General features: G+C 55.1%; 1 protein-coding gene across 1 annotated transcript; it reads left to right on the top strand.

Moving 5' to 3' along the window:
• The first annotated feature begins 8,608 nt into the window (after positions 1-8,608).
• FUNDC2 (FUN14 domain containing 2) lies at positions 8,609-16,863 on the top strand. The gene is made up of 5 exons (XM_056359535.1): positions 8,609-8,752; positions 9,224-9,374; positions 10,767-10,842; positions 11,994-12,128; positions 13,926-16,863. The coding sequence occupies exons 1-5, from the start codon at positions 8,734-8,736 to the stop codon at positions 14,001-14,003; spliced, it is 459 nt and encodes a 152-aa protein (XP_056215510.1). The 5' UTR covers positions 8,609-8,733; the 3' UTR covers positions 14,004-16,863.
• Positions 16,864-18,105: the final 1,242 nt, after the last annotated feature.

Raw genomic sequence — 18,105 nt, 5'->3', positions numbered from 1 at the left:
GTGTCCGGGAGCGAGGTGAGGAAAGGGAGGGTTGCAGAGGAAGGGGAATTTAGGTGTGGTCTCTGCCTGGTCCCACCTTCCCTCTCACCACAGAGGGGAAGGAGAAGAACAGGTTACAGACCAGTGCCCTGCTGCCGCCCAGGTTACAGGAGCCTTTATTTCCCCAGCAGGTCAGTCTGGGCTTGCATCTGGGGCTGGAGCTCCCCAGAGAGCCAGCAGGTGCCTTCTGTACCTGATAGCCCCCATAGCTTCACGAAATGGGGATTTCGGGGAAAATTTGTCTTCAGGATGCAGATGGTTTATTGCAACGAAGCAGGAGAGGCTGCTGCATGCTCCCCGGTGCTGCGACCCTCCAGGGCACGTTGCATTGGCAGGGGCAGGGCTGGAGGTGAGGCAATAGCCAGGAATGCCTGTCCTGTGGGTGCCTGCACCCCAAGCCATGATGATTTAACCTTGCTTTGAGCCACATGGGAGGGAGAGGGTTGGGGTGATCCCTAGGAGTCCCCATCCTGCCAGCTGCTCCTCACCCTTCTCTTCTCCCAGGGTCCTGCCGAACAGGTCAGAGAAGATGCACTGAAATGTTTTTGCAAATTTCTTCTGTTTTTAAACTCACCAATTTTCAATATCTCTTTTTTAACAGCCCAGGAAACACTGTGCCCAAATGCACACACACGTGCTCTCTCACACACACACACACACACTAGCAAGTGGTTCTCCCTTGGCTCACGAAGGCAGGAAGATGAGGAGGAACAGAACACCCTGCATGGCCCCAGCATCTGCCGGGTGAGCGAGGTGGGGAAATGTCCCATAAATCACACTGTAGGGCAGCAGCAGTGCAAGGGCAGCGGTGACCCCTTTGGTGACAGTCCCAGTGCGTTCAGATGCATCCATGTGGCAGGTCTTGGTGCCTGGGCAACAAAGGGAGGTGGTGGGGATGGCAGAGGGATGGGTGTTTTGGGGGTCCCAGACATAAATCCTTAGTATGAGGCAGGTGGGACTGGTAGGGGATGGGATGGGAGACAAAAGCTGAGCTGCCTGGGTAGGGGCAATCCCAGCAGATGCAGGAACACGTTCTCTGATGTTCCAGTGCCCCATGTAGCTAAGCATAATGGGTATGGGAATGACCTTGAGCATCCCAGCCCCACGGGCTCACCATGCAGAAAAACCCAATGCCTGTGTCCCTCTCGTGGCTCTCTGTCCCTCTCCCTCAGCGAGGGGCCAGTTCTTACCACCTCAATGGGGACACCCTCTCTCTTCCCACCCTTCTCCTTATGGCAGCCCCAGGCCTGAGGGGGAAACCATCCCGGGCAGTTGTGCGTGGCTGGGGCTGCCATGGCGGCAGTGAGGAGTACCCGTGGGGGCTCCCCCTTGGCCCATGTAAAACCCCAACGCACCGGGGGGCTGCCCACTCCTTCCTGCACTCGCCATGGGGCTGGCTGACACAGCAGGAGCTGGGGCAGAGAGCGCTCCCCCCGCACCACCCAGCCTGCTCCTGAAGAGGCGAAAAGCCAGTAAGAAACACATTTCCTCCAGCTCGTGCGCTGGCGGCTGGCTCGCCGCCCAGCCTGGGGCTCCTGTTCTTTGTGAGGAAGATGAGCAACCAAGCTCCCCATGTTTTTCATCGAGTATTTTGGGGCAAAACAAGCGGTGTGTCACATTCGGGGATGCCCTGGGTACTTTGCACCACCTGCTCTGGAATGGCGAAGTCGAAGGATATTGTTTAGTGCTGGAGGGGAAAGGGTTGTCTGGAGGTCTGGGTGAGACATGGGAGATCCGGGCTGTACTTCTGGCACTGGTGTCCCTTGCACTATGGACGTGACTAGATTCTAGTCATCCTGTCTGGGAATGTCCCGGTGCTGTGAGAATGTGCTCACCCAAAAGGCTGGAAAAGGTGTTTCTTCCAGAAACAGATGGGGAAAACATCACCAAGCAGACAATGTGACCGTGAAGAGGGCAGTCGGTGGGGGTGGCAGCGTGGGATGGCCACATGGGAGGGTTGGGTTTGGCTGTCAGGAGGGGTGGTCCAGCTCTGGGTGCTGGAGATCTGTATGGGTCAGCATGGAGGCTTATTGTCTCTAACCCTGGCAGGGAGTGCTCCAGGCACAGTGGGATGGCAACATCCAGGGATCACAGAAGGGAGTCAGACAAAGCTTCCCTTGGGGAGCTACAGTGGCAGGAGCCTGGAGACAGTCAGAAATTAATGGTTGTGACACTGGCAGGTGCTGAATTACTGGGTTTAACCATTTTCAGCTACCGGGAGGCAGCTCCAGGTTCCTGGCCCAGAGACATAAGAGTAAACTGGTGTGATGGGGTCTAACCTGAGCGAGCAGAAAGAAAATTATATTATCAAGATACTCAAGGCTGTGAGAAGGGGAATCCAGGTGTGAAACTGGAGGACACTTGGAAATAACTTGGGAAGGAGGCCCAGACCCTGGCACTCGCTGCACACAGCGGGTATCTTTGTGCAGACACATGAGAGCCAGTGCAGAGTGAAGTGCACTGAGGACAGCCAGGCATCCGCAGGGAGCCCGGGCACAGCCTGCCAAGGTGCAGCCCACATGTCCCAGCAAAAGCATGCATGGGCCCAGCAAGTGGGGTGGCATTAGCAGCCTTGGCACTTCCAAGGGCTCTGCAAACCTGTGCGGGTGCCACTGCAAAGCAGCGGAATTACCCATGCATGGCTGGGCTGGGCCAGGCAGACAGCTGCGCCTTTGAGAGCTGCGGAGACACATTGTCATTCTGGTCCTGTCTGGAAAGATGCACAGCATGAGCACATCTGCCTATACCCTAACCTCCCTGTGACACAGTGCCGGGGCACTGTCCTCCCGGGGAAGCCAGGACAAGCTATTGCCACTGGGAGTCCCAGAGAAACCTGCTTGGCCAGAGCCAAAGACCCACGTGCATGCAGAAAGTGCTGGTTGTTTCCCTGAATTGTGCAGTTCTCGGCTCAATACGAGGCTGGGGCAGATAATGACTCAGAACAAAGTGAGCTATGTCTAATCTCTCCTGGGACATTTTTTGTGTGTATGTGAGAGTGAGTGACTCATGGCAGCTTCTCAGGAATGCAGAGTATCTTAGAAGTAGCACTCACCTTTCCCGGCACTCACATGGGCAGAGGGCACCGAGACACTGGCTGTGCCATGTGGCACTGGTGATTTGGCCAAAGGACCAGGCATGGCCCCTTGTACCAGCACTTCTGAGCTGGAGCGTCCCCCGTTGCTGCCTGCATCCCACCTGGACCCTGCCTGCCCTGGGGAGGGCTTGGTTTTGGTGCATGGGTGCTCCAGCCTGAAGGTCAGCAGGATGCATCCCCACAGACATGCCCTGGGCAAGTCCCTGCCACATGGGCTTGCCATGCTTTCTCCCCATGCCGCCGGGCACATGCTGCTGGCTGGCTCCTGCCCAGCCCGCCGGCCATGCCCACCCGGGTGTGTGCCACGCTGACTCATTTCACCAAATGCCGCAGGAAATCCTTGTCATCTTTCCAGCGCCTGCCTGCACAGCTGGAGTGAAGGATGCTGCAGAGGTTTCCAGCCTCCTCTCCAGTGCCAGTTCTGGGGTTTAGTCACAAGGGATGTATTTATCCCATGTAACAAGCGCCATCATGCTCTACAAGGGCAGAGGTGCTTTAGGGGAGCTGCTTTTTTCAGAACTGTCTCAGAAATAAAAAAATATTAAAACAAACCACCAACCCATCAGCCAAAAAAGGCATCTCTCCTGGAATTTTTGTCTTCATCCAGGCTGCTGCAAAACCAGCCCCGATGAAGAGAAAAACACTGGCATTAGTGCAGATAACTCACAGCAGGACCAAAGCCCACACCTGTCTTTGAGGGCAAAAACACCCTCATTTGGAACCAAAGCTCTGGGCTGGAGGGCAAATGCCTGGCAGACCTTGCTCAGCCACTGCACCCCAGCAAGGATGGAGCAAAGAGGGCACGCAGCCCCGTGCAGCTCACAGATCAGCTGAGCCGCAGACAGCATGGCCCTGAGGGAGCAGCGGGACTGATGGCACTGACAGCCCTGAGTATCCAGCAAACCCAGCCCCGAGGTTCCCTAGCCCCAGAGCAGAAATGCCGATATGCAGGAGGTCCCAAAAATAAGCATGGTCTCCTGCCCTGGCTTTCCCCACAGTAAGCGGGTCAGCAGAGCATTTCTCCTTTCTCTGTCATTCCACACGTTGGAGGCATCTCTGAATGATTCAGGCAGCAGGAGCACAACGGCTGTGATCTTGACACAGGGCGCCCAGGGGTCTGCACCTGCAGAAGCTGGGGAGGACAAGAATTTGGGGGTCTCACCGGCTAGAGGATGCTCCCTGCAGCTGCTGGCTTTGCACAGCTGTTGCTAGAAGATCTTTGCTCCTCAAGTGTCAGAGCAGATTGGAGAAAACAAGAGCAGCCTCCAGAAACACGTGTTCTTTGTAAATCACCTAATTACCCTGGCTGATTAAATGAAGCTCAGAGCAATTGCTCTCCCCCTAGCTTGCTTTGAGGGTTGCTGCTGCTGGGTCAGCCTGGAGATGGGGTCACGTTCCCAAGGGGTGTCTCATTTTTTTTGCTGTCTGCCATGCACTGTGCCTAGCTCATCTCCTGAGACACTCTGGCTGCTGCAAAAATTCTGGAATAAGACCCAAGACCCCAGGGCTGCTCATGTTCAGCAAAGCTTCCCCTGCACCATCCAAGAAGCATCTCTCCTTCACAGGTGCTGTGCTTGGGGCCATGGGGAAGGGTCATGGTAGTGCCCTGCCTTACTCATCCCCACAACAGTCAGTACTGCTCGACCCTGGCATCCTCACACCATCAGAACTCCTTGGCAAGCCAGAAAAGGGGATAAATTTAACACCAGAATTTAATGGCACTCCATGGGAATAGCATTGTCTCAGAAAACTTCTCTCTCAATTGTTGCCAAGAAGAACTGGATGCAGGGAGCTGTAGCAAGCTCCTCCGCAGCCTGAAGCCCTCCACCCAGCTGGCCCCCAGTCCCGGTCTGTGCCTGGCACTGGGGCAGAGCTCTGAGCCTGAGGAAGTTGCTGCAGCTACTACCCATGGGTGTCCCTGCACTGCATTCAGCTTGTCCCCACGTGCCCAGCCCAGGCTTCAGGGCTGGCAGGGGTGGCTGCTGGCCAGGCAGCAACAGGAGAGGGTGCAGACTCACAAGATTGAGGGATTGTCAGGGATGATGGGCCAGGATCTTGGCCAAAGGGGCAGAAAACAGGGAAGTCAAATGAAGAGATTATGGTGCATCCAGGAATTGTTATTTACCTTTTTACAGCTCAGGAAACCGCTGCAAGGAGCAGCAGGACTTGCCCATGGTCACCTGCAAGGCGGTAGCAAGTCAGAAAGCGAGTGCCTGTATCACCTGAGCAGCCACTTGGTATCATTTGCTGTGCTCCAGGCTGGTTGCATCCATTCACTGCCAAAATCAGGGCTTCTCAGCAGCAGGGACCGCTCGAGGGGCAGCTGGGGGCTCACTGCCACTCTCAGCTCAGTGCTGTGCCTGATGCCAGGCTACTCAGCCTGCCTTCCTGTTCCCTAAACCCAGCTGGCAGAAATCCCAGCTGCCCCTCGAGCAGTCCCTGGCTTCAAGCCTTTCCTTTGTGGCTTGAAAATGGGGGAGAGCCAGCCTGCGCTGAAAAGTCCCCCATAGCAGCTGGTGGGGAGAGAACAAGGGCGGTCGCCCCCACCTATAGATATTGAGTAACATAAAGGGCTGGAGTCTGAGTTTGTTTCATTTCCAGAAAATGAGAAAAGAGTGAGAGACAGTGGCAGAAAGAAACCCCGCTGAAAATCCCCGCACTCTTGCTTTGACAGAGCTGAGCTGCAAATTTCCTTTCTGCAAGCTGCAGCACGTCCCCGACCAGCCACCAAGCTGGGGCTGTCCCTGCGCAGCTGCATGACACCAGCACGGATGTCCCAGCTGGGGGAAGGGGAATTCAGACGTCGCTTTCGCTGTACTAAAGGCAGCAACACGGTGGTGGCCTTGGCAGAGTGCTGTGGAACCGGGGCCACAAGGCCAGCAGCATCGCAGCCACATCACGCTGAGCCACCGGAGTAGCAGCTTGGGAGCCCCAGGATACTGCAGCCCTGCAGGTCCCTGCGCACTGGGGGCACGTTTCATATCGACGAGGGACCCTGGCATCTGGTGGAGATGGCCAGGTACGGTGCCTTGCTGAGGCGCCCGGAGGGGCATTTTGGGTCCATTTACAGAGCATTTCTGGGAGCTCTGCAGATGGGGACTTGCCAAGGGGACACGGTTTTGCTGACTGTTATTTCCTGGTACTGCTCGCCCTGGCCGTGCACAGCTGCTGGAAGCCGACATGGGCTGGCAAGCTGCGGCTTAGCCCGGGCGGCACATGCTGGGAGGCAGTGGTGGTGCTGGGGGTAGGGGAAGCCTTTGAGATGGGGAATGGGTTTTTGTGCCTGTGTTTTCTGAGTTGAACAGGGCTGCTTGCCAGGCAAGTGCCTTGCAGGGAACCCCAGCGGCTGAAGTGCTAGTGCTGGGCTCTGCTGCTGCGCTGCCAGCCCCTGTGCCACCCTCTGTACCAAACTGGGCCTGACCCCATTGCACAGGAGCCCCCAGCTTGCCAGCCCCTCCAGCCCCCCTGTCAGCCCAGTTCCTTCCCCACTGTGGAAGGCAGGCGAGTGCCTGCCCCAGGTGATGGTGCAGGTGCGCTGGGAAAGATGGAGCCATGCTGCAGATGCTCAGGCCAGGGGTGCCCCTGGGACCACATGTGCAGGGGATACCCCAGCTGGCACTGGGGAGAAGACACAAGAGGAACTGTGCCTGGCCCCAGGGTTACAGGGGCAGCCCTTTGCCCAGGGCAGGAAGGTAAAACCAGAGACATGTGCTGCATGGGGATGGGAGCCCACCGCATACCGGACTTGCAGGAGACCCCAGTGTTTGGATGGGATTTCCGAGATGAAACACTACTGCCAGGCACCTACTTGCCCCCAGCCATTCCTCCCCATCAGGCATCCCCCCCAGCCACCCCATCTTCTTTTCCCAGGGGAAGCTGCTCTGCTCACTGCCAGTCCTACCTAGAGCCAAGGTGGAGACCCAGCAGAGACATGGTGCTCTTGGCTGCTCAGTAGTCGATGTAGGATCTGTCCGACAGTCTCACTAACAGCTACATCTGATTACTGGGTCACCAAAGGGTGACCACGCTGCACCTGCAGGAGCTGCCCTTTGATCTGCTGGAGACAGGAGGACCGAGGCTCTCCAGGAGCATGGCGGGGGCAGAGGGAGCTCTGATCCTGAGCAATGTTGCAGGGCTTCAGCTGCCCAGGAAAGCAAATGCAGCTTTCCAGTTGCCAGAGGGTAAATAAACCCTTGTGGAGTGCACTTTCCTTCTCTGGGTGGTTATGAAAGCAAAAGCCCTTTGGAGCATCCTGTTTACAGGGTCCCTGGGGCTGAAGGCTGGGCGCTGGGCTGGACACCCGGCTTCTCTCCCCCTGCACCCCCACGGCACCCGTCCCTCCAGCTGTGCCTTGCCTGGCCCTCGGCACCTCAGAAGGCTGAGTCCCAAAGCCCAAACCTGCTGTGGGCAGCAGCCCCCAGCCCCCACGGGGTGACTGTGTGCAAGACATCACGCCTCGGTCCCTGGGGAAGTGCTGTCCCGCCACTTTGGCAGGTTGCGCACACACCACTCCAGCCAGTTCCCCCTAATCAGGGCAGCGCAGGAAACACATGCGGTGCTGCTGCGGCTGCCGACACGTCCCGCCTGCCTGCCAGGGGGAAGGAGCTGCCGGGCTGTTTGTTTGTGAGGGATGTCCTGGCCACCGGGCTGTTTGTGAGGGATGTCCTGGCCATCGCGCAGTGCTGCCCTGGTTCCCAGAACGTTGCCTGTTCCACCACCCATCACCTGCTCCCACTCATGCACTGGTTTAGTTAGCCCCACAGGAGGGTCAAGCCTGCTCCTCCTTTGCTTACAATCTCTCCAGGAGGATCTTCTATATATCTATATAAATAATTTTATTTTTATTATTATTAATTCTATTTTTTTTAACCTGTTGTATCTCAGGTTTCCCAGCTTTGCCACTCCCTGAGCAGCCACGTCCCCAGGTGGGAAGCAGGTGGCTCTTGTTCTGCAGCAGCTCAAGCGCCTACCGGCCCAGACGCGGGAGGCTGGCGGAGGCGGCAGCACACCGTGTCCCCGCCGCGCTGCCCAGCCCAGCTCGGGGGCGCCGCAGGGCACAGCCGGGGGGGCGCCGGCCGCAGCCCCTCCGCCCCGCTTCCCACCCGAGCCCCGGGCCGCGCCCCCCACCGGCCCCGCTCGCCTGCGTGACCCCCGGCGGGCGAGGCCCCGGCGGCCCGGCCCGGCCCGGCCGGGGCGGTAGCGACCGGCAAGAGGCGCCGCCGCGGCCGCTCGCAGCCGGGCAAGAGCCGCCGTGGCGGAGGCAGCGAGCGGCCGCGGGCGCTAAGACACCCGGGGAGCGGCCTCTGCCCCCGCCCTGGGCACCGCGGGACCCTGCCCTGGGGGACAGCGGCGGGGGGCCGAGCGGGCCGCGCCGCGGCAGTGACAGAGGCGACGGTCCCCCCCGCGGGGCGCTCGGACGGACGCGACCGGCGGCGCAGCCGGTGCCACGGCGACCCCGCCCCGCGCGCTCGCGGCCGCTGCGCCCCACGCGCCTGCGCGGCCCCGCCCCACGGCGCCGCGTGCCGGCCGCGTCCCTCAGCTCGGTGACGCGCCGGGGCGCGGTCACGTAGCGGCGGCGGCGAGCGGAGCCCTGTGGCGCCATGGCGGGGCCGGGCGGAGGTGGGCCGGGCCGGGCCGGGCCGGGCGGGCATGGCGGCGGGGGTCCTCCCATTCCCCCCCGCCCCCGGCGGCGGGTCCCTGGCGGTCCCAGCTCGGCCTCCCCGGCAGGGAGCGTTTCCATTGACAGGGCGCGGCGGCCGGTACCGGGGCTCGGCGCCGCCTGAGGGCCCGCAGGGCGCTCTGGGGGCGGCTCCCGGGACACGGTTGCTCGGCCCGCGCCCTTCCGCGAGCACCGAGGGGGGTGGGCGTCCCGGGGACGGGGTCCGAGGGGGTCTGTGGTCCGGGGGGGATCCGAGGCCCGAGGGGGGAGGGCGTGGGGCCTGAGGGTTCCCAAAGGCGCAGGGGCAGCGGGCGCCAGGCCCCGTGGGCTGGGTGGCTTGGTGGGTTCCGTGTCCCTGGGGAGGCCCGGGGCGGCTGTCGGGGGGCGGGGGGCGAGCAGGCCCGGCACTGAGCCTCTCCGGGTGCCCGCAGGTGCGAAGGAGGACTTGTTGAACGTGCTGGACCTGGCGGAGTACACCAAGAACCGGCCCTGGTGGCGCAAGGTCTTCGCCCCCAGCTCGGGGTCGAGCGCTGAGAAGTACAATGTGGCCACACAGCTGGTGATCGGAGGGGTCACGGGATGGTAAGATGTGCTGGGGTTGCTGTTGCTCGTGGCGGGCAGGATGCCTGTAGGCACTAGCCAGGCTTTCGGGAACATGCTGACAGGTGCAGGGTGATCATCTGGCAATCTTTCAGAGGAGGCAGGTGTCCAGCTTGCTCGTCCCACTGTGCCCTGGTGTGGTCTGCTGAACTGTGGGAAGTCTTAAAAGCTGTCACTAAACTGGAACTGTTAGAACTAAGACTATCTGCTAGGGAAAAAAAATGGCATCAGTCTTTAATTTTTGAGGTAAGATAATTCTCTTCTAACTTCTGGTGTAAAGTGGTAGTGTTGATTATAGGACAGGCAAATAGAGTCTCTTGGAACAAGGATACCTTCCTCCCTGGAGATGGATGTGCTTTAGAAGTCTGCACAAAAGCCCTCCGTGGAGGTGGCTTGCTGCACCTGTGGATATGGTTCCTGGGGTTTTGTGTCACTTGTAGCAAGCACCAGCTTGGAGCTGGTGGCCTGTGGCTTTATTTGCAACTTCATTCCCAGAGCAGCGTTGTTTGAGCTGAAAACTCGGTGTAATCACATTGCTTTGCTTCTTGCTGTGCCAGTCATCTTCATCTGGCACAGGTGTGACCATTTAAAAGTGTATGACGGACCTTCATTTTCTGATAGAAATACGAGCTGTCCACCTCTCTCGTATCTTCACTATGTGTATGTATTCAGAAATGGGTAAAAGCAAGTTGCTGTGTTGTTTTGCCATGTGGATAAGGAAACTGTGGTCAAAGTAAAGTCTGGTTTGGGAGGTACAATACACTAGCCCTTTTCTGCATGACTGAGCAATGGCCTGGCGCTTGCTTGAGTTCTGGTGGCTGCAATGATGTCTTTCACATTGAGAGCATGTAACCCAATTTGGAGACCAGTGTAGCTTTAGACCACCCTTGTCTGCTTGTTTCAGTGTTTCTCTTCTGAGAAACAAGAAGGAAAAGTTTGGGGAACCAAGAGGCTTGCCTTGTGATCTGCTCCCTGTGCGCTATCATGAAGCAGCAGCAGATGTGCTGCCTAATTTCCCTTCAGAGATGATATCAGTTGGGTTTTTTTTAAAAAAAAACTAAAATCACTTGTTGCTTTTGGTGAAATCATGAGTTTCCCATTATTCTTTTGGGAGAAGATTGACATTGAAGAGATAAGAATCAAAACTGCAAAAGGCTGAAATGTGATAGTGAGAAGTAAAAAGCTATAAAGTGTCATTTTTGGCTGAGTGCAGGTTCTTTCTCTCTGGTTGCATGTGGGTTTCTTCTGCTGTTCGTCAGGCTGTCTCCAAGTCTTGGGTAATTACTGTCAAAGGCAGCCTTGCCTGTGGGAAGCATGCTGAGGAGTGTGTGTTTGGCATCTCGTTCTCCTGACTGGATCCTTGTTGATTTGTAGGTGTACTGGATTCATCTTCCAGAAAGTTGGAAAGCTGGCAGCGACAGCAGTGGGAGGTGGCTTTTTCCTACTTCAGGTGTGTATGAACAGCGGGCAAGCTTTTCAGAGAACTGTGCTGTGGGGGACGAAGGGCTGTCTAGTGATCATTACCTGCTGGGACGTGTGGGGCCAGTTCCCCGCTCTGCCAGGAGCCTTGTGTGGCTGTGGATGTCAAGGGTGTGTGTTCCCCAGGGTGCATAGATGCAGCAGCAAAATAGGGTCAGTGTGTGTAAACTTAAGGATTGCCAAAAGGTTCTCTCCGCTTAGGGTCTGCTAACAAAGGCCAGGCCAAAGGTACGTGGGGGCTGTTATTGCAGGGGTACCAGAGTAAAGCAGGAGGCAGCCTTCAGCTACTGCAGGACTGTCTGGTCAGAACTGGGTACTGAGTCCTATGCCTGTAGAGATGATGTCCCTGTAGGAACAGCCCTGGATGTCAAGAGGGATTTGTCCGTGTCTATAATATGCTTTCTGTCAACCTGGCTACTTGAGGAGTCAGGTCAGCATGGATAGGGGAGAGCACTGGGAAAGCGAAGAAGAACTGAGATCTCTCTCCTCAGCCATTTCTCCTGGTTTGCAAGAACCTTGGCACTGAGGGGAGCTGCTCAGTTGTAGACGTCTAGCAGGTACATCCTGCAGGAGGCAGAACAGCTCTCAGGCCTTGCCCAGCAGTCTTGTTTGCTTTTCAGGTGTTGTCTTGTGTGTAACTCGTTCTCCCCACTCTTCTGTCTCTGTTTGTTCTGCTGAAAGCCAGAAGCATGCTCTCAGCAGGGAGAGTTTCACAGCTGAATCATCCTGACCAGATAAAATATTTAGAGAGGAACAGGCTATTAATAGCTGTGTCCACCCACAGCAGCAGGAATGCTGCAGAGAGTCCCAGCAATATACATGGCAGTTGTGAGTGGGAGGTGATGCCAACTTTAATATATTAGAGAATAGAGGCTGAAACAGGCTAAGCTCCAACGTGTTCCCTGCTGTTAGGGGATTACTGTGGGAGACAGATGTTGCAGGACAGTTAATACAGCTACAGGGGTGGTCCTTTGTCCAGTTTTTAAGCTAGTGTGCTCATCCTCTCAGCCCACTGGACCAGTGGCTGTGGTCAGGGAAGGTAGGTCGGGAAGGGGGTCTATTTAGCCATGGTCATGCAGGACTTTACTCCAGGAACTTTCTTTCCACCCCTCAAAACTCTAGATTGCAAACCACACGGGATACATCAAAGTGGACTGGAAGCTAGTAGAACGGGACGTGAACAAAGCCAAGCAGCAGCTGAAATTTCACAGCAGTGGTAACAAAATGTCTCCAGAAGTGAAAAGCAGAGTGGATGAGGTGAGACAACTCTCCCAGGGCGTGTGCAGGTGCTTAGCTGGAGGGACAGCAGGAGACAGGATTTACTCCTGGACTCTTACGGATCTTCTATTGTGCAAATACAAGGAAGGAATGCTTGCATGACAGCAAGACTGGAGAGATGGCAAAGGCTGTGGATGTTGTCTGCCTAGACTTTAGTAAAGCCTTTGACACCATTTCCCACAGTGTTCTCTTGGAGAAACTGGCTACTCATGGCTTGGACAGGTGTACTCCTCACTGGTAAAAAAACGGCGGGATGACTGAGCCCAGAGGGTGGTAGTAAATGGAGTTAAATCCAGCCGGTCACAGGTGGTGTTCCCCGGGGCTCAGAACTGGGGCCGGCCCTGTTTGATATCTTTATCAATGACCTGGATGAGGGCACCGAGCGCACCCCCAGCCGGTCTGCGGAGGACACCAGGCTGGGGCAGTGCTGCCCTGCGGGGGGGCAGGAGGCCCTGCCGGGGGTCTGGGCAGGCCGGGCGAGGGGCCCAGGCCGGCTGTGTGAGGTTCAACCCGGCTCCGTGCCGGGCCCTGCCCGTGGGGCACAGCAGCCCCAGGCAGCGCTGCAGGCTTGGAGAAGAGTAGCTGGAAAGCTGCCCAGTGGGAAAGGACCTGGGCGTATTGGTCGATAACTGGCTGTATATGAGCTGGCAGTGTGCCCAGGTGGCCCAGGAGGCCAACAGCATCCCGGCTTGGATCAGAAACAGTGTGGCCAGCAGGACAAGGGAAGTGATGGTCTTCCTGTACTTGGCACTGGTGAGGTGGCACGTGGAATCCTGTGTTCAATTTTGGGCCCCTCGCTACAAAAAAGACACTGAGGTGCTGGAGTGTGTCCAGAGAGGGGCAACGGGGCTGGGGAACGGTCTGGAGCACAAGTCTGATGGGGAGTAGCTGGGGGATCTGGGGGTGTTGAGCCCGGAGAAAAGGAGGCTCAGGGGGCACCTTGTTACTCTCTACAACTACCTGAAAGAAAGTTGCAGCGATGTGGGTGTTGGTCTCTTCTCGCAAGTAACAAGCGATAGGACAAGAAAAAATGGCCTCAAGTTGCACCAGGGGAAGTTCAGATTGGGTATTAGGAAAAATTTCTTTACGGAAAGGGTGGTCAAGCATTGGAACAGGCTGCCCAGGGAAGTGGTGGAGTCACTGTCCCTGCAGGTATTTCAAAGACATGCAGATGTGGTGCTTAAGGACATGGTTTGGTGATGGACTTGGCAGTGCTGGGTTAATGGTTGGACCTGATGAGCTTAAAGGTCTTTTCCAACCTAAACGATTCTATGATTCTGTCTGTGCATATGTGAGACAGCCAAGGCGGCTTCTAGGCATGACACCAGCTCACAGTGTGTTGCTGCAAATTCCTTGGGATGGGAAGAAAATGTGCTGCAGTGGGGGGAGAAGTGTCTCTTCAGTCTGATAAGGATAGCTAAGCAGATCTGGTAGCAGGGGGCCTAGTTACCCTGGACTCTGCTGTACCCTGGTCTGGCATGCACAGTCAGCAGCCCCTTCTGTCAGACTGTGCTGATTGTGAGAGAGCCCTGGAGCATGTAGTTCTCTGAGGATCTGAGCTGCACTGGGACTGGACCAGTTCAGGAGCTGTACACACAGTGGGGAAATTAGGGAGGCGAGGTCGTTGAGTAGGATACTTTCCCAGACCTGGACAGTGGTCTCTCTCCAAGCATCAGCCACCTTGGAGAACAGTCTGAGGGATGTCTTGTTACGGGGAGGGTGTGTGAGTGATCTATTGTTGTTGAACACTGTTGGCTCTTCTCTTCCCTTCCTTAGGTGATCATATTTCTGAAGAAGAATGTTATCCTGACTGGAGGGTTTGCTGGAGGATTCCTGCTTGGAATGGTGTCCTAGAAACTGCGCTCAACTCTCCCTTCGTGCCCAGTCTCCCTTGCCCTCCTCTACTGCTGTTCTCTCTCACTTCGAAGTCAAAGGATGTTGCCAATAGGCTCAGTCCTTTCTCACAGGTTCCAGCCCTTATTTCTTACAACACTGCTTCTGATTTCCAACCTTTTCCTCTGGCTGGGCTGTTGGGGTGCTGGGATCAGTCTGAAAGCTTATGACTCCTGGTGTATCATTGTGATTCCTTTCCCTGCCAGATATGCCCAGTCCTAAATTTTCTGATAAACTGTAGCCTTATAAACATGTAGTGGCAGAGAAATCTCTTAAATGCGCTTCTTCCCAGGTGCTCAGGGCTCTTACATGTACATTTGTCTGCCAGTATGTGTGTACAACAACTGTCAGCTGTTCACTGCAATTTAGCTTGCACTTCTTCTGCCCTGGTACCTGGAATGCCTGTTCTTCCTTCTGCAAGAGATGGTGTGGTCAATCCAAAACGTGCTTGGCTGTTCTGGGGAGGATGCAGAAGTGTCAGGGGACAGCCTGGGCTGTGTCCAGGGCAGGTGGATAAGGAGCAAGTTCATGCTCTATGCGGTGCTGGGGTTTTTCCTGCCCTACCGCTGCAATTGCATTGCACGTAGATGGCTGTTTGGCTTCTTGTCTGCTGTTATTTATAACCCTTACTGGAACTGCGGCACTGGCATTTCTGATGGAAACTGAGCACTGTGGGTGACTCTCCAGGCCTTTTCCTCATCATGTGTTCTGAAAGTCACCAAGCTTCCTGCCCTGTAGAGCACCTCTCTGGCTTGCTAGCCGACTGCTCAGCCTTTGGAATGTGCTGAGATGCTCTCTTGTGGTGGGCGGGCTTCCAGAGTGCGTGACCTGTCTGTCAGGCTAGCTGGCTCTGGTGTGCATTTCAGCTGCGCCACATACTGTAAATCACCTTGGGCCTCAGACTGGTGTTTCTAGGTCTACCATGACCTTCTCTGGCCACTTTGGTGTTGGTGACGCTCTAAGAGCTGTAACGTGTGGGATGGGATTGTAGTCAGGAAATGCATCCCTGGTTAGGATACGTTGTACTGATCTAGGGTCCCTGTTGCCAGCTCTGCTGGAATGGTGGCAGGGGAGGATGTCAGATCTGGACTGCAGTCCTTTACCTGCCCCTGCAGAGCACAGACTCCATCTCCCTGGCCTCTGCAAGCAACTGAAATGACAAAACTGTTGGGAAAACCGGGTTGTGATCTTGTGGGAGTGGCTCATTTCCGTACTTTCTGCCTTGGTTATGTTCCCTCCTTGTATTTACCATTTCCACAAAAAATGCTGCTTGCTTAATTCCGTGGCTCTTTTCCTGCAGGTGGTGAGGCAGCCCAGATGCAGAGCTCAGCTGCTTTTGAACAGTCTGTCCCAGTACAGCTGTGTGCAGAGCAGAACTCTTAACCTACAAGAGAATATTACAAAAAAGAAAACAAAAAGTCCCTTAGAGGTGTTCTGCATTGGCTGTGCTGGGCTGGCATTACCACTTTCTAGAGTGTGGGGACTTGCATGATGATGCAGTGATGTCCCCCAGCAGGTACATGTAGGAGTTCTTGCCAAGAATGTTTTTTTTATGTGGGAGTCAGCCCATCCTTCAGTGGGAAACTGCTCAGGAGCAACGACACGCACAGCTGACTGGGACGCAGCACCTGCTTCAGTGGCTGCACCCCATCTGCAGTGCTGGGTAATGCCTTTCTGATCATCTGCTGCTGCTCTCAGTACGGCTAGAAATGGGGATCTTCCCCCGAGGGCTGCTGGAAGAGCTGGAGCGGTGGGGTTTTCTACCAGAGGTTTTGGGATGAGCACTTGCCACTGTTTATTTTGTTTCAGCTCTGTCGATTGAAGCGTCAGTGTAGCCACACATTGATGTAGCTGAAGTTTTCTCACCTTTGGGATCTGAAAAGAGGCTGCAGGTGACCAGGAAACAGAACTTATATTTGTGCCTGTCCTGCCATCCGTGGCCAAGGAGAACGATGGAGCCGCTGGGCTCACGTAGTTTTAATGGTGGTCTTCCTAAAAGCCATCCAGGACTGCAGGAGTGATGTGATCCAGCAATAGGTCTTCACTGTATTGGTGTTTGGGAGTGACAGGTGGTGGTGGTGGTTTTGGGATATTTTTTTTTTTGGTAGTAACCCTGCAAGACTGAAAGTGCATGAATTGATACATTTGTATTGCAGGATATTTCTTCCTGTAGGAAAACAGCGTTGCTGCCTCTCTGCCTGGTGTGTTGCCTAACACAACTTCTTCTGAGATGCACTAATCTCCACAAAGCTTTCTCCAAAGACAAAGTTCAAAATAAATCATTAACAGACCTTAGGGATTTTTTTCAGGCTCAAATAAGTCACTATTTCTGCCCAGCCCCAGGGAAGGGTGTCCTGGGTTCTGCTCCGCAGGGTCCCGACTTGCTGCTATGGAGAGAAATGGGCCAGAGAGGGAGCTAAAGCGCCTCAGTTGCTGCTGGAAGGGGCAGTAAGTGACAAATTTACATTGAGTTTGATATGAATGCAGGCAGGAAATGGACAAGGACATCAGGATCTAGCAAATCTTTCTGCTGTGCCACTGTTGGGCTGGTGGCTGGCAACTTTTGATGCTGTGGGCCCACACTGGAAGCTTTGATGCTGAATCAACCTCTGTGGGTATGCATTTTCATTGTTGCAGGTACCGGGATGAGGTGTTACCCCCCCCTTCCCCATCCCTGCTCCTTTTGGTCTCGTTTCAACAACTTCTGGCATCTGTTCTAGTATGACAAGATTTAAAACACACTAGGCTTTTAAAGTGTTTTTATATATTGTATGTAAATGCTTGTTGAAGTGATATTTTTATTAAACAGTTTTGCTCTAAATAGCTTTTGTGTGAGGTCTATTAACTTCTTGGGAACCCGCGTGGTTATGTCTTACCCTGTGTGTTGCGTTTGACTCACAGGAGCAGCTACCACCACTCCAGTAGCATGAACCTAGGTGTGTGCCCAGGTGGCCAAGACGACCCATAGCATCCCGGCTTGGATCAGAAACAGTGTGGCCAGCAGGACAAGGGAAGTGATGGTCTTCCTGTACTCGGCACTGGTGAGGTGGCACTTGGAATCCTGTGTTCAATTTTGGGCCCCTCGCTACAAAAAAGACACTGAGGTGCTGGAGTGTGTCCAGAGAGGGGCAACGGGGCTGGGGAACGGTCTGGAGCACAAGTCTGATGGGGAGTAGCTGGGGGATCTGGGGGTGTTTAGCCCGGAGAAAAGGAGGCTCAGGGGGCACCTTGTTACTCTCTACAACTACCTGAAAGAAAGTTGCAGCGATGTGGGTGTTGGTCTCTTCTCGCAAGTAACAAGCAATAGGACAAGAAAAAATGGCCTCAAGTTGCACCAGGGGAAGTTTAGATTGGGTATTAGGAAAAATTTCTTTACGGAAAGGGTGGTCAAGCATTGGAACAGGCTGCCCAGGGAAGTGGTGGAGTCACTGTCCCTGCAGGTATTTCAAAGACATGCAGATGTGGTGCTTAAGGACATGGTTTGGTGATGGACTTGGCAGTGCTGGGTTAATGGTTGGACCTGGTGAGCTTAAAGGTCTTTTCCAACCTAAATGACACCGTGAGGCCACCACCAGCCTTCTTTCTCTGCAGGTAACCGTGGGCTGCCTTAATCCCTCTCCTTGATGATCCTGGCACCTATGTTCCCAATAGGTGGGGTGGTTCTGGGGCAGGGGGCGATTCTGTTGTCAGGCTGGCTTTAGAGCCTCCCTGCTGAGCAAGTTTGCTCCACCTGACTAGAAATGGGCATGGAGGCGAGGCTTTTCTTTTTAATAGGCACAACAGAAATGTAAATAGTTCTTTTTTATCATCTGTTAGTGACTTTCCGCTGCCTCTGCTCAGACAGGGCAAAAGGGAAGAATGAGCTCCTTGCCAAGTGTTTGAGCTGCTTCACATTGTCATCACTTTCCCTTACTTCAGAAATATTAAACCCCCTATTTTGTCTTAAGGTTATTTTTGGGGGGTGGAGGGGAAGGCTAGCCCTGAATTATTCTGATCTTGAGTCCCAGTTACAAAAATAATCAAGCAGCTTCTATTTTAAACGTGGTATCACATGTAGCTTGGG

Source organism: Falco biarmicus, chromosome 14 (genome assembly GCF_023638135.1).
Source record: "Falco biarmicus isolate bFalBia1 chromosome 14, bFalBia1.pri, whole genome shotgun sequence".
Lineage (NCBI taxonomy): Eukaryota > Metazoa > Chordata > Aves > Falconiformes > Falconidae > Falco > Falco biarmicus.
The sequence above is the reverse complement of the archived record's forward strand: the minus strand, read 5'-3'. Positions and strand labels throughout refer to the sequence as shown.

Bases quoted from the DNA above. Each gene is read 5' to 3' on its own strand.
- FUNDC2 (XM_056359535.1), top strand. The intron at 10,843-11,993 runs GTGTGTATGAAC...TCAAAACTCTAG, and splicing joins GTGGCTTTTTCCTACTTCAG to ATTGCAAACCACACGGGATA. The intron at 12,129-13,925 runs GTGAGACAACTC...TCCCTTCCTTAG, and splicing joins TGAAAAGCAGAGTGGATGAG to GTGATCATATTTCTGAAGAA.